Source organism: Zootermopsis nevadensis, unplaced genomic scaffold, assembly GCF_977971745.1.
Source record: "Zootermopsis nevadensis isolate Lab colony 2312 unplaced genomic scaffold, Znev_1.0 Znev_ptg000024l, whole genome shotgun sequence".
Taxonomy (NCBI): domain Eukaryota; kingdom Metazoa; phylum Arthropoda; class Insecta; order Blattodea; family Termopsidae; genus Zootermopsis; species Zootermopsis nevadensis.
The window spans coordinates 469,610-484,819 of record NW_028259156.1 but is presented as its reverse complement, the minus strand read 5'-3'; the positions used below and the strand labels follow the sequence as shown (position 1 = coordinate 484,819).

Below are 15,210 nucleotides of genomic sequence, written 5' to 3'. Positions count from 1 at the left end.
GACTGCACAAACTGTTTTGTCATTCTTCCTGCCTCAGCCGGGTCTTAGAGGAAACGTCCGTGACTGTCGCCTAAACGTCGGAATTTGAGATATTCTTTGAACCATGAGCGAATCTTGGCTAATTTATTAACTTCATGACACAGAATCTCCATTTAAAGGTGGCAGTCATTCAGGTGATAAAGAAATTAATTAAACATTTTTTTAATTCGAAGGTTCATCATCGATGTGCAAAATTCTGGGTACAACTCACAAACCTTTCTTTCTACAGTCCTCCGAATGTTTTACATCGATCATTTATTTATCTTTTGACACAACACGACTCCAAAATATGACCCATCGTCGTTAAACGCGCATCAGCCAGAGTTTGATCGGTGTCTCTGTATTTCAGGGTACAAGATGTCGGGGCCCGTTTGTATGAACCGCGTCACGGGCACGAAAGTTGAGGAGCCCCTGTGCAACGCATCTCAGCGGCCTGATCGCAAAGTGGTCCAGTGCAACTCTCACCGCTGTCCAGCGAAGTAAGGCACTTGCACGTCTTAATTATCGATGATGGCCCTCATTCCTGCAGATGGAGGCGCTGTGTTCTTGTCCCTCGCACCTTGACAGCCCAGAAGACCGACACCGACGTATTCGCCGCCATGAGAACATAAAAATCATGCGTCAGTCAGCGTCTGCTGACTCTCGAGCTGTCATTGGCTTGAATCTTCTCCGACCGTCGCCTTTTCTTTGAACTTGCGCGGTGTAACGGAGTGGCTTATACAGGGTGTCCACATGAAACCTCCACCATCGAAGCGAAACCTACGCCAGATAGAAACACGCGGTTTGCGATTTACTGTAGGGAAAAGTCAAAAAGTCTATTTCCCTTTTTTTACAGAAGTCTTGTAGGTAATCACTCGCGGCGCTGCAGTCGACAATACGCAAAATGGCGTCTCCACAACAGACGGCTCAATGTTCAGTTTGGTTTTGCGATTTCAGGTTTCGCTTCTATCCCAATTACGAATTTTGTTACCTGCCACGCCCTTAAAATAACTGACTCCGCCTTACCCTGTAATCACAGAATGATTAATATGAAAGGCCACGAGGATTGTCCGCCTCTGAGCGTTCAGAGACGCAAATATCCACGCGCCTCTGAGGATATCAGGTGAGTTGTTGGGGTCTCCGCAGCGGCAGTTCACAAACTGGACGCCGGGCGCCGTGTCCATCTGTCAGTCCGATTGGTTCATTTGCAAGTCCTGGGCGTGTCCACGACTCACTCCAGATGAATCTTAACGCGGGTTACGATTAGCGATTTGATTGAAATACTTCTTTAGTCGTAAATGTCGCGGATTTTCACAACATGAAGGCAAAGTTCTCGCTGCATGCAGAAGAGTGGGGTCGAACGTGAGTGTCGGCCTCAGGCTTCCCACGTTACAGGTTCGCACAGCCGCCATGTTGAAAATGCTCGCGAACTGGTTCAATGAATGTCGATCGACTGAAATGCGCCGTTGAATGAGGACTGTGGGTGACCTGGGAACCTGCCGCCCTGTCTTCAGTGTGGCACGCCGTGTGTTTCAGGTGGGCGGTGTACGACTGGGGCCCGTGCTCCGTCACGTGTGGAGGCGGCTCAAGGTTCCGATACGTACAGTGCGCCGAGGAGGGCAACGGAACGCGGTCAAAGGTGAGTCTCTGCCCCCGTTCAGGGCCCCCCTACATTTTGGTATAATCTTAATACTCGTGATGTTAAATATTTTGTAAGTGCTGTCTCTCTCGAAGTTGGATTTGAATCGAAACAAACCCGATGTTACCTTGGTCGATGAATTGTGCGTGTGTTAGCACCAGTTGCGTTGCTAACAGACAGGACGACGAGAACGGAGATAAATTGTTGTAATACCCAATACACGCACCAAAACAGGAACGAACGAGAAATCGCTGCCTGTGATTTAATCCCAGTGTTTGAAAAATTACGATCTCTTCCATTGTCGTATTCTTCTCCAGTTGTTGATTCGACGTGATAAAAAACACTTTTTCGAAGCGACTATCGCATCCTAATTCTGCATTTGTTCAGAGCGTTTCATCTGTGGCTTTTGTGAACACGGTACTGAACCTTTAGGTTCATTGAAAAGCTGGAAATTCTTTGAAAAGTTGGGCGACTGTTGATGAGGTGAACTGTTTTCTTGTGATCACAGGTTGACTGTAATGATTTCAGTGGCGGAGTGCAAAATGCCATTGGCTGACGGAATGTCGGCAATGCAACCTGGCCGCTATCTGGCGGCTGAAAGTTAAAGCAGACGCTGATCGAACATCGAAGCGTTTCAGTTCACGTGATGAATGCGTCACAGTTTTTTAAATATGATGGGAAAATATGGCCATTTGTCCTCCTGCATTTGCGGTGGCTGGGAACAAAGCCAGAGAACGTGCGATTATACATAAATTATACATAAATTATACATAAATTATACATAAATTATACATAAATTATACATTATTACGCTGCAGAAAGAACTACGCAGATTTAACCAGAATCACATTTGTGTCCCGTTTACCACTCGTGAAAAAACGCAAAGACTTTGATAACTGTTTGAGTTGTTTATAGCAGCATTACACACTCTGAAAACATCGGCTCTGTAAGCACTAGCTACTATCCGTGCCATAAACATTTGGCCTAGTGAAGAATTTGCTTAATTAATTAATCCTGGATTTTCAGATGTCACATTAAGAATTCTGATTACGACATGTCGTTCCGGTAAATTCGGTACGTGGCCTGTGAGAATTAAGGCATGTGACGACAAAACATTTCACATGTCGAACAAAACGATCCGCGGTGGACCACTACTTGTATCATTAATAAAATTTATGATTACGAAATATAGGCCCTTCCCTTTAATTATAACGTGCGAACTTAGAATTGCTTACAAAATTCTCTGAAAACTGGTTACCACAGGTCAGCACTGGGCTCGACCAAGCGCCAGTTTAATCCAATCCACTCGTACTCCAACCCTCCAATTATTTACCTGAAGGTCGGCCTGTTTGTTGTACTGTCATCTCAGTCTCTCTTCTTCTGGTGGTCACCCTTTAAGTGTTCCCCACCAAATTTATCTTCGGACGCCTTTCTCTCTTATCCTACCACATACAGAATCCATCGGAACCTTTTTCGTTTCACTGTTCCAACAATACGATGGCCCGTGCAGGCCGTGAATTTTGCTCTTTGGAAAATTTATATTACTCGTCGTTACAAGTTTTGGTCATTTTCCTGACAATTTTCTTTTAAATCGTTTGCAATTTTATCTTTTTCAAAAAATATCAGCAACAACATTTTCACGACCACTTCTTGTATTCTGATCGCCAGCGCTTTCGAAGTTCTGAGTCTGCAAATGACGTCATGCTTGTGTGGAGAGTCTGAAACGATGTCGAAACTTCGCTCAACGCCTCAGTTAACCTTTCAATTCTGAAACTCTTACGTGTGATGTAGGAGCTCAGAGTGCTCGTGCGTCTTTATAAAGCCCGTAGTTCGGTAGGTAAAATGTTTCTTATGGCTCGCCATTGTTATTTTCAGTCTGCATGAAATTACCCGCAGTTAGTTCAAAATAATCGACGTGGTTTTGCAATATCGCTGATATTGCGAAGTGATTTTGAGTTGCAGCGAGTCTGACGTGTTCCTTGCTGCATAAGATCAGGGGGTAGGGGGAAGAAAGCGGTTCTGGAGGTCGGCTTAATGGGCAGGAAGATTAATGCAGCTTCTCCTAATGGAGTCAGACATGCAAAGGAGAGCAGTCGGCGGGGATGGGGGTTTCTAGTAGACGTAGAAGGGTCCCGGGTCCTTTATTGTGTTGACGGTAATTAATTGGAGTGGAGCTATGTGGTTTGCTCAGTGAAATTTAAATAACAGACTCCCATTCAGTCAATGTGCCCGCTCCTCGACCTCCAATAACAGCCACGTGAGTGAGGGATGTCCCCTTTGTGTCCTCTTGTTTGTCAGGTCAAAGTTCGCCACTTGAATAACCGTCGTGCACCGTCAATCAATCCTGCGTTATTATGTGCCGATTCAATGGGTTGAAAGTAAGCTCGGATAATCTGCGGTGTAGACTCGTGGGTAAGAAAATGGCAGAGACTTTAATTCCATTCTACTTCGTGTTTTCTCAAGGTCTAATTCTACGGCCTGTAAAACCAGCGTCATTTAGATTTAACCCTCCCCCTGACAACTTCGAGACATCGCCGACGAACACTGAACATTCTGCTCTCAGTTTTGTTGATTGGCTGTTCCTGAAGAGCGCGTGGGACTTGTCTCGCTGTCTGTCGTCTTTGAAGCTGACTGCTCGTGAAATGGATAATTTGTATTTTAGCATGGACGTAAGGGCCTAATTTCTAACATTGTCGTTAGTTCTACGTAGAAAGTGGATAAAATGAACGCATGATGAGGAACTGTTCTTGTCCCAGTCCACGACGCCAGTGAAGCTAGCCTTTTTGAGAAACTGCACGAGTATATTTTACAAAAAAAATTCGGTCCAATGAATGACGCATAATCACATTAACGCCCGAAACTTTTACGTGAAGCAGTTGTTGATTTTGCACGTTAAAATTAAAAAAAAATATATATAATTTCCTACGAGATAGAGTACAGGAGAATCGAAAAGTCACGCAACCCACTTGACTTTTAGAAGTGATGCATGAATGCTGTTTCAATCTGTACCTCCCTCCCCCCCCACCCACAAGGAATGAAATCGGGTGACCTCTGCGTTCACCTGATCTCACTTCCGCTGGTGTTGTGAAAAGGACCATGCGTTCTGTGCGCAGAATTTGCTGTCGGATACCGAAACTTTGAACTGTGGCAGCGATGCGTCCAGATCGCGATAATTTCTTCCCTCGTATTGCTTCGACGTCTCTCGGATTCTTTCCACACGACGCGTTCTGCTAACATTGATATGATGCTGCCGACGACCCGCTGAATGTTCGATCTGTATTATTGATGAATTCGAGGAGCAGCAGAAGAACGAATCTACTTTCACGCCCTCTTGCTCTTTATGTGTCCTCGGGGAACTTCGCACGGAGCCAATCTGTGTTTATCAATACTTCCACTTCTCTGTTCCTTCTTCCTGCGCCTTAATCAAATTGGCCTGCGGTAATATTCCACGCGGCCAAGCACTTCTGTCCTCGACAGTCATTTCCACAACCCGCAGAAATGCAGCAGAGATGATTCCAGTTACTTTTCTTTTACGTTGACGTAACAAAACAGCTGTTTGCTTTTCCTGTCTGTATCACAAATAAAAAAAAAACAGTCAGACGAGATCGAGGTCCCTTTGGGAGACGCCACGTGGCTAATTGAGGACGGACTTTTTTTCGCAATACACACTTTTGTTGGGAGTGTTCTCTCGGCCGAAGGCCTTGACATGATCAGACCGGGGGTCATTGCTAGTGGTTCCATGGCGATCCTGTCAGTCAGTTCTCCCTTTTCAAGAAATTTAGATGGATTCGTGGGTGTCTGGGAGTTCAACCCAAAAGTGTTGAGGTCTCTGAGGCTGTGGCCTCTACGAATTGGCGGAGAATCATTTTGGCTTGCAGATTCCGTGCTTAGCGGAAGGTATGCCTTACGTCATTTTAATTGTACCCTGCTTTTGTCTTTCAACTGTATAAAAACACGGAAAACACATCAGGATGGCAGTCTTGAGAGCCCTTGGTAGGTACAGGAGGCTTCCTGAGGGCTCCCAGCATCACGTAACGTCGATTATAAGCTCTCAGTTAATTCCCCGGCGTCGTCAGCGTAAAATTGGACTCGTGAATTTCCGGACAAGGCTCTGAACAGTAGACCTGAAGATCGGACAACCATAGATTATCACAGAAATGACGAGTTTCTCATAAAATACCGAGCCATTTCTGATGAACGGGTCTTACGGGGCAAGTCACGTCCCATCTCTTTTCTGCCTGGTTGGCGTACGTCGCTCAGGAGAGGCGTGTATCCAGGGTCTCCCCATTGTAGCATGCGGTTTCGAAACTCTGCATTGGTTGTCCAAAGGATTGGATTGATCTGGGCGTTTAGATGCGTCTGAGTCTTAGGAAGGAACAGTGCTGCGATCTTTAGGACGTTGGCATAAACCCTCGAGTCCCCCATAAACGGTGCTTAAGTCTTCCGACTCAAAATAAGTGACGAAGGCCGGTGGCTTGTGGGACTTGAGCTCTAGAGGTGTCGCACTCTTTGGTTGGTTGGAGTGTCTTGGCTCCTCGTTTACGTGCAGACTCTACAGCTCAAGGGAAACAAGTCCGCCCTGGGTCACAACAGTCCTTGCTGCCTCCATCATCAGGGAGATTTCCCCTGATGATGGAGGCAGCAAGGACCGGCGAAACGTCGGTAAACGTCTACCAGACTACATGGCGCAACAACCCAGAAGACAGCCATTACTCACTCACTCCATGGAGCCGAGTTCTTCCTGAGAAGCTAACAGTCGCTCAACAATTCAAGAAATTCCCAACATTTTATGGTTCACGAGAGATGTTTGCAACACGTGACTTACGCACGCCTTTTAATTCATACTTTGATTTGTTGTAACAAAACTTTGTATTTATTGTGTTTTGTTTCTGTGTCTGATTCTGCGCTGATGTTCCGTCCCAGGTTCCTGAGTACCTCTGCCACGGACACAAACCTCGCTACCAGGAACCCTGCAACGTCATGGACTGTCCGGCCTGGAACACCGGAGAGTGGTCAGGGGTGAGTGTGAACTTGGTTACTGCAGAAGCCCCTCGCCCCCCTGCACATGGCTTCCGCAGTTACTGGTTACCATTGAAGCGTGTTTAATGTCTGCAGCCACCGTTAATTTAGGGCTTGACCCCAGTTTCGTTGGTCTTACGAGTCACGACTCTCTCTTCCGGAATGTTGCCCCTTGGTCTCGACTCAGTACGTGCACGACAGTGAAATGTTACGTCACTCTCTCGCAAGGCGGTGGATATTATCGGTAACTGCGTAGAGCAAATGTCTCGTGCCGCCATTTTTGTTCTGGAGACAGTGAACTCGTGTTTAAGATGATTGATGTGCCGTAAAGCCCCTCTGCTGGAACTGTGTGGCTCCACCGTCTGCTTAAATATTCAGCAGATCTAGAATGAGAGCTTCGTCGAACTGCCAGACTTAAGTAAGAGTCGCGTATTCTGTGATCCTTAAGAAAACTAATGACTTAAGTCATCTGGAACAGAATCTTGATTCCACGCTATCGCAGCCGTTCTTGTGGTTGTTTAACGACGCTGCGTCATACCGTCGAGTGAAATGGGAGACCGATGATAAATGAGGAGTTAATTTAGTTTAGAAAGACGCAGAATCTCAATGTGATATCCCGCCATTCACATTTGAGGGACTGAGTAAAACCACGAAAAGTAGAAGGCCACGGGAAGTAGCATCCTGTTCGAGGCCTGAACCTGGTATCAACCGTCGTACTCGGTTGGCTATGGGAACTTCAGAGGGCTGGTTACTGAGCTATAGAAAGGCTGGCGTTCTTTCAAAATTCTGCCCAGTTCTGAGGTTCTTGTTACCGGAGCAGGAAATTGTTGCATCTGAAGGGCGGGACGGGGTTTGGTCGTCGGTGAATGTGTGAAGAAGTTACGTATGTATTGAGTCGAATTAAAAATAATTCTTGACTTTTTTTGCAAAAGAAGAATTTCAGTGATTGGCTTCTTGGCTTTGCCGCGTGTGCAAACTCCGCATCCGCTGAATTAATTTCCACGAAACTTGGTATTTTAGAGGTTTTCTAGTATTTACAGGAACATTACAGTTTTCACTAAGATCGTGCAAGAATAATCTTCGTTCTCGTGCGCATGTCGAGAGAAAGTCGCTAAATATCGACCGGGGCGAAAACATTTTCCATAAAGCCCATCGAAGGAAAGAGTTTTATGCTCTGTTCGCTCCTGACTCAGAACCTCTTCGTAGTTTGCGCATTGGAGGTTCTGGCGCGTGCTTTACGTCATTAGCAATTAACAGAGCGATCGTTTCATAATTAATGCGCTGTTCTGCATTAGACATGTCACGTCTGCGTTCTTTTGCTTTAGCGATGGAAGACATTGAAACGTTTTCTTCACGTACTCTCATTCGGCACCTTATTGGCGTCCATGTTAAATTTTTACAGACAGAATTATGTTGATATACATTTTAGACCTCTAATATGAAGAGGCGCGAAGCGATTCCCCAGTTCAAACATCCAGGTCGAAGGTCACTCACGAAGTGTGTGTTTCTTGTAAAATCTACTCTTTTGTGTCACAAAACATTCGCGTGCTTTCACGTTCTATTTCGAAAAGGCGTTGCTCATTTAAAAGAAAACTAATGACGCGTTCATCACGCTGATTCGTGCCGAGATTGAAGCCTCGTCATGTCGGACAGGGTATTAAAAATCCAGGGTGATATTTCATTTATTTATGTGCACGTTTATGGCATCGTCCATTGACTTAGGACAATCGGCATCCCATTGAACCGACGTCGGCTCAAGATACGACGCCCTCGTGTCACTGTGAACTGCGCGTGCCTTCGTCGTCTCTCCCTTCATTTGTTAAACTTTCGAAAGCAGCGAGACGCAGTGACGTTTGTCGTCTGTTTGTTTCAGACAATTCTGAACGCTAATTGCACCATTCGTGTGTTGATCTTTGAGGTAATTATAACGGCTTTTATTCAAACATTCTAATTAGCCTCACTACCTCGATGAACGTCTCAAATTCGGTGCCAGTCTCCAACAACGCCAATCTCCTGGACGAATCTTGGGCGACCGCGCAAAGTTTATACTTCCTCGGGTAATAATAATAATAAGCCATAAAGAGAGCAATATATACGACGACATGATCGTGTGTGTACTCAGTTACATCTTAACATACGCAGGAAAGATGGGGTAAAGTTAGAAAAGTAACATTTGGTATGAACACATCCCGAAGACAGTGGAGACCAGTGGAGATTTAAAAATAACTATTTTGTGGAACCAACAAGTCAAAACAGAGAGAACCATCCCAAATAATAAACCAGATATTATAATCCGAAACAAAAATGGAACTTGTCTCTTAATTGACAGCAATACCGACTGACAAGAACGTAATTAAGAAGGAGGCAGAGAAGATCTTGAAATACAAGGACCTTCTCATTGAAATACAGCGAATGTGGAAAGTGAAAAATCTCAATAATTATAGGAGAAAATGGAACTGTCTCCAAGTCACTCAAAAAATATTTGGCCAACATCCCGGGCGAACACAACATCAGGGAACTTCAGAAAATCGCCATTTTGGGATCTTCATACATCATTCGAAAGACGCTCGTGTAAAATATATAGTCATCCCTCACAATAAAACTATATAATATATTTAGCACGTGTTAAAAACAAAATGTATTTCGGAAACAGCTGCTGCACTGTGTACCTCAGGGGCAAGGTTTTTCTCGGGTACATGGAAGTAAATACCCTGTAAGGTGTTGAATATATGGAATAATAATGATGATAAGCGGCAGTGATATTTAATTACAGAGAATCGTACTCTAAGAAAAATGGGTGTGTTACAAAGAATATTGGTTTCGTAGCCACTGATCGGAATAGTATTTGTGTGCGTGAATTTCTACCGAGTTCGACTTTCCACCCAACTGAATGTAATAAAGCGCATTTGTTCCGAGTCCTCCGCCTCCTGAGTTTCCCCGAGATTCTTTTCCGTCGCCTGCCCCGACCTTCCCGGGATTGCTTTCTCATTCGCCACAAAAAAGTCTCAAAGGAAAATCGCGCAAGTGTCTGATTGCCACTACACACATTCGCTCGCTGCTGGACGCCCTCCTTTGACTCCTGAAGCGAAAAAGTTGTTTTGTTCGACGTTCACGCACGAAAATTCAAGGAGCGTCATTTCCATCGACCTTTGCCCTTTGTGGGCACAGCAGCGCCGGCTTCTCAGTGGCTCGTGTCAACATCAGTGTTACCAACACAGTCAACTGCCAGCGCCGAGCAAACGCGGTTTCTCGCGAAGACAAGTGGCAGAGTCTTTCAGAAGGTAGCACCACGCCCTGACTTAGACCGCTTACGTCTGCCATATTTATTTAAGATCCATTTTAATAATATACCTCATCTGGGTCTGTGTTTCTCAGGCTTTCCCTCTATTTCAGGTCTTCCTACCGAACTTCAGGAAGAATGTCTCGCACCTGACATGCCCCACCCATCTTCCCCCATCACCGATAAACGTGTTAAGCGCAAATTTTTGAGCTCCTCGTGATGTTTTTTTTATAATCTCCTGATATTCACTCCACTTCGTTCTGTGTTCTTCCCTTAACATGAGAGACCAAGTATCGTACCCATACAAAACATCAGGTAAATTTATAATTTTGCATGTTTTAATATTTACGTCTTCAAGTAGGAGACAGGAAGACACAAGATTCTCAATTGACGAATCTCTGTCAATTCGTTATTACGAAAAAACAAATTATGGACCAGCAGACATTTCTTAACGCATTGAACACATCAGGTTATTCAAGCGAAGTTGCTAGTTGACCCATAAAACTACTCGTGATCGATATTAATGCTCGATATCGACTGACATTCGTACACTTAATTAGTGTCGTTGCTTAAATCTAGCGGCGTGATGTGTTCGGGTTCATTTCTGCCCAATAAAAGCACGATTCTGCTCTGTACGGATTACTTCACATTACCCGTACATGCGTGTGCGCATGCCCTGTTATATCGTTCGTTGACAACGCTCGCTGTAGTTGAGAGGCCGAAGTCCTTTCGAACTACTTTCATTTTTTAAGTAATGAAAAGTGTTATAGCGTTCACAAATAAATCCATCCCATTATAACAGATAGGCGTTTTTGTTCGAGAAGAAACTGTACAGATAAAAATAAATAAAAGATAAAAATGGCTGCGAGCCAAGTTGAAGGAACTAGTGACGTCGATTGCACTAGAATTGAAGTCGTTCCGAGAGTTGAATTACCGAAAAACTTTTATGACTTGTATAAATTTTCTGTGCGTGTATATATATATACACGCACATACACATACTAGCGTCTTTACAGCAGTTCGCCATAAAACAATTTCTGTGCACTGGAAGATGATCATCTCAATATAAGTCTGAAATCTGAATATTCATAACGTAATCCAAATGACGACACACGGGAAGCAGATTTTAAGACCGCACTGGCTGAGAAATGTAGCCACTGGACGCCATCCGTCCTCGAGTCAAAGATTCCCTTCCCCGTCGTCGTCTTCTGTGTGGCTATCGGGTGGTTTTTTAGGTAGCCTCGCTGCTTCGGCGTAGGAGGTGAGAGTAGATCAGGGACGGGTGCATGCATTAAAGATTTCAGAGGGTCGGGGAGGCTCTGCCCCCGCAAAATGTAGGAGACAAGGTGCAAGGACCCTTACATTTTTTTTTAAAATCTTTTTATAGCTCGCCGTTACAATCTAATTACTTGATAAATCTTTCCTAATTGACTTGGTACTCACTGCTTTTGGTTGTTTGCAGTTTATTAATATTGTTGTTGCCAGGGGTTGTCGGTAATCCCACCCACCTACACCCTTCTACTTCCCCGCTGAGAAGCATACCAGTCTTTCCCGAAGACACTGTTTGTCGTCTCGGGAAGGCAGTTAATTTCTTGCACAGGAGCGAGATCTGTACGCTGCGTCCATTGAAGTATCCGGTGTCTGTCCTTTCATCGAGTCAGATATGTTTCCAGGGTGAGCTAACAGTCGCTCATCTACTCAAAATTTTCCCACTTTTTATTCATCCTGAATGTTCGTGTTCAGAACAGCTCGCTGCTGAAACCCATTCGTCATCCTGAAGCCTCATATATTCAACAAAGTTTAATATTATCTGCCCGTCTGCATCTAGGTCTCCCTAATAGTCTCTTGTTCCCTGCGTGGTACTGTACTCGCCGTGACTCCTTGATTTAATTACCAGAATAGGATCTCCTCGCGTCATTAAACCTCAAATACATTTTTCGGAACGTTATCGCGAAAACAAAACCATTCTAGCGGCAAGCTTGAAGATAATTCATCGCTGTCGGTGATCAACAGCTCAGTGACCGGAGAACGAGATACTAAGGGCCCTTGTTACAGCGAAACAAACGTCGATGACGTACGGGAGCAGGGGCTAATCTGTGCTGCGTGGCGTGGGAGGGGCAGATTGCCCGCTGCCTCACTTTTCCACGGCTATTGTGTCCTGCCGTAGTGTGTGATCTCGAATGTTCCACACACTTGCAGGAGAGACGAGGACTTTTTATTACGTATGAAACCGCAGGCTGACGTTGACTAATTCAAGCACACGCTTCAGATTACGTTTCCCAATTCATGAAGACAAAAACCGAATCATTTCCTGAAAGATAACGTTTCAACAAAATTTTATCGACAGAAATGTCAAATGAATTATAATTAAGTGGACACTCTGTCGTCGTGAGCCGCATACAACCCAAATTCTCGCCCCTGAAACAATTGGCACTTGATAATTAGCTAATTAAATGCTCCACAATGAAAATATGCGTGAAACTACATTGGGCCTAGTTACATCGTCGTCTTCAGCAAAGACCACTGTAAGTGCTGGTCTCCACTTCAACACAAGACTCTGCCAGTGACATCTTGTATCAGGAATTCCAAACTAAACTTATTAAGGCTCCTATACCCGACCAATTACGTTTATTACGTCGAGCGAGACATCGTATTTCCTTTCGTTGCCCATATTTTTCCATAAACCATGAAAATTTCTGTATAATTTAATTAGTTCATTAACTTCATTAGTTTATAGCCTAATAATTTAACTGTTAATGAGCGCTAGTATCGATCCCACTTTGCAATTCCTTCGTGATCCTAATTAATACGTTCAGAGGTTCTGTGGTCGCTTGTAGCAGGATTTTGGTGCCAATTATTAATTTGAGGATACTGACTTAAGCGTCCCGTCCATCGGCGAGAGTAGCGTCCGCTAAGTACCCTTTAAGTTGCAAAATTCTCGAAGAAATTAAGACTAGATTAAATTCAGTAAATTCCTGGTACACTGCACTTCAGAATGTCTCCTCTTTCCGTGTTTCGTCTAGCGTAAACATTGAAATAAACAAAACTTTTATTGTACTTCTCGTTTTGCGTTGGTGTCTTAACATTAAGACAAGATGGCTGTCTTCTGGATTCTTGCGCCGTGTAGTCTGGAAGGAGACCGACGTTTCAGAGGTCCTTGCAGCCCCGATCATCGGTAAACGTCAGCAACAGCCCAGAAGACAGTCATCTTCAGCCTCTAGGTCCTCAGGAAGGTTCGTAATCCCAAGTGCCTTGGGCCTCTGTACACTTTCCAGTGCTCCGTGTCGTGTGGCGAGGGTCAGCAGGTCCGCACCGTTCAGTGCAGAGACGCCCGGAGCGCCTCCAGTGCGCTGTGCGACCCCCTCACGAAGCCAACCCACGTCCAGCTGTGCAGGACCGGCATCCCCTGTCAGAGCTACCACACGAGCTTCTACGACTCAGGTAAGGACCAGAGCTTAATGTCAGTGGACACGTGACACGTTCAGATTCTGACTGGACTGCGTTTTTAATTCGCGGTTCTGGACGACAGACACACGGAAAACCTTACGCATTGAAGTCTGCTTAGTTCTGAAAATTTAGATGGAGCTGTGCGTTTCTGCGAAACCTTGGTATTTCCATGGCGTAACAGTCCACAAGAATCTCATTCTCTGAGCCGTGAGAACCTCGAATGTTATTGGTAGTTGAGTCTATTAGGACAGTAATTTGCTGTTCGTTGTGGCCTTCAAAGTATGGACTGAAATTCTTAATCAGAGTGACGTGGAGCGTGTAATTTTTTAAAAAAAGATAAGGTTATCGAATTACATATAAATCCGGAAAATAATTTTTTCCGCAAATGCTTGCTCCCACGGGATTTTTCGTCGTGGTAGAAGACCCCCCCCCCCCCCCCCCCCCGACAAGTTCCTGTTGGCGAGAGGAGGTTATCCCACGAGGCAGCTTGTCCTTTACACAAGGAACTTCGGTTGGATGGATGGATGGTAGTTTAATCCAGAAGGGCCCTGGGATCGCTTTGACCGATGGTCTCCACGACTTGGCCGTCTCTTTGCGCACAGCCTCAACACGCCGGTAAACAAATGGTTTCGGTGTAAGTCACGCACGGTTGCATAACTCAAAGGAGCAGCAAGTCTGTGTCACTCTCTTCTGTCTTCTAAGTAATGGAAGTCTTTCAAATTAATATTTGATTTAATCAAGAAGGTATTCGTTTTCCTCATTCCACACGATTCATCGTTCGATTTATTAACGCAGACAAGAATTCTCTTGATCCGGTCAACGTCATCCCTTCCCGGGGAGCCAGACGAAAACGAGAGTACGTTCTACCCGAGGAATGTCGCCTTCCAAATTCCCATTCCGCCACTACAATTAATGCCTCTAAATGCACGCGTGAGGACGTTGTGTGTGTGACGCATTCCGAGTTTGTTTATAAAAATTGAAGTCACTGCCCGCACTGAGCGCAATCATCGTACGTCGTAAGAAATTCTGTTCCCACCCGCGATCTCCCGAGGAATGTGTAGGCGTCGAAGGTGGAATTAATTATACTCTAAGTGGCAATGGAGAGGCGTTCGTAGTTGATGACTCACGTGTTTGTTCACGTCCATTAACAAGTTCCTTTTCTATCGACGTATTCCGAGGTGCAGGCGCCTGGAGCTTTAGGTTATTCGTTTACGGCTCTCATGTGAGCCGAGAGGAGAATTTGTATGATTTGCTCCTTTAGTGGGGTATTTGCTTTTCGCTGCATCCAAGGAATGCCAAACACGATCTCCCCTACTCGTTCTTACTGCAGAGGCGTGTCCTCGTCTTCACAGAATGCCACTTTGATGAAGATTTGACAGCGTGAGAACTGAAGTTGAATATCTGTAAAATGTAGGGCAGTTGCGTGTAGTTTCCATTTCTGAATTTTCCTCCTTTTTCCGACTTCAAGATGACGCGAATTACCATCTGGCGATGGGTCGTCTGATATTTTGGTGTCCTCTTGCTTCATAACTTAGTAAGACTTCGGGTAGTCAATTTGTTGCCATTTCTTAAACGTGTTGATGCCAATTTTCTTGTTAATTTGAATGTTTTAAATTGTGTGCTTCGCTATTTGATCTAGAACAGTAAATTCTGCTACTGAACATTGCATCTTCATTTTATCTGTCTCTGGTCCATTTTTCCCCAGCACAGGTCAACATGGGCACTGTCATTATTTTATGAAATTTTAATCGTGTGCTTTGCGAGTTGCTTTTTTTTTTTTGTCTCAGTGTTATTCGTATCGTTTCGC

At 44.8% G+C, this 15,210-nt stretch overlaps 1 protein-coding gene across 6 annotated transcripts in view; it reads left to right on the top strand.

The window, feature by feature from the left end:
• Positions 1-15,210, top strand: part of nolo (ADAMTS-like no long nerve cord) — a 94,268-nt gene that overhangs the window by 39,497 nt on the left and 39,561 nt on the right. For all 6 annotated transcript variants that reach the window (XM_087355461.1, XM_087355460.1, XM_087355458.1 and 3 more), the window contains exons 6-9: positions 389-518; positions 1,555-1,657; positions 6,581-6,676; positions 13,232-13,397. In XM_087355461.1, the coding sequence (XP_087211587.1) occupies positions 389-518; positions 1,555-1,657; positions 6,581-6,676; positions 13,232-13,397 (495 nt within the window). The remainder of the gene's footprint in view (positions 1-388; positions 519-1,554; positions 1,658-6,580; positions 6,677-13,231; positions 13,398-15,210) is intronic.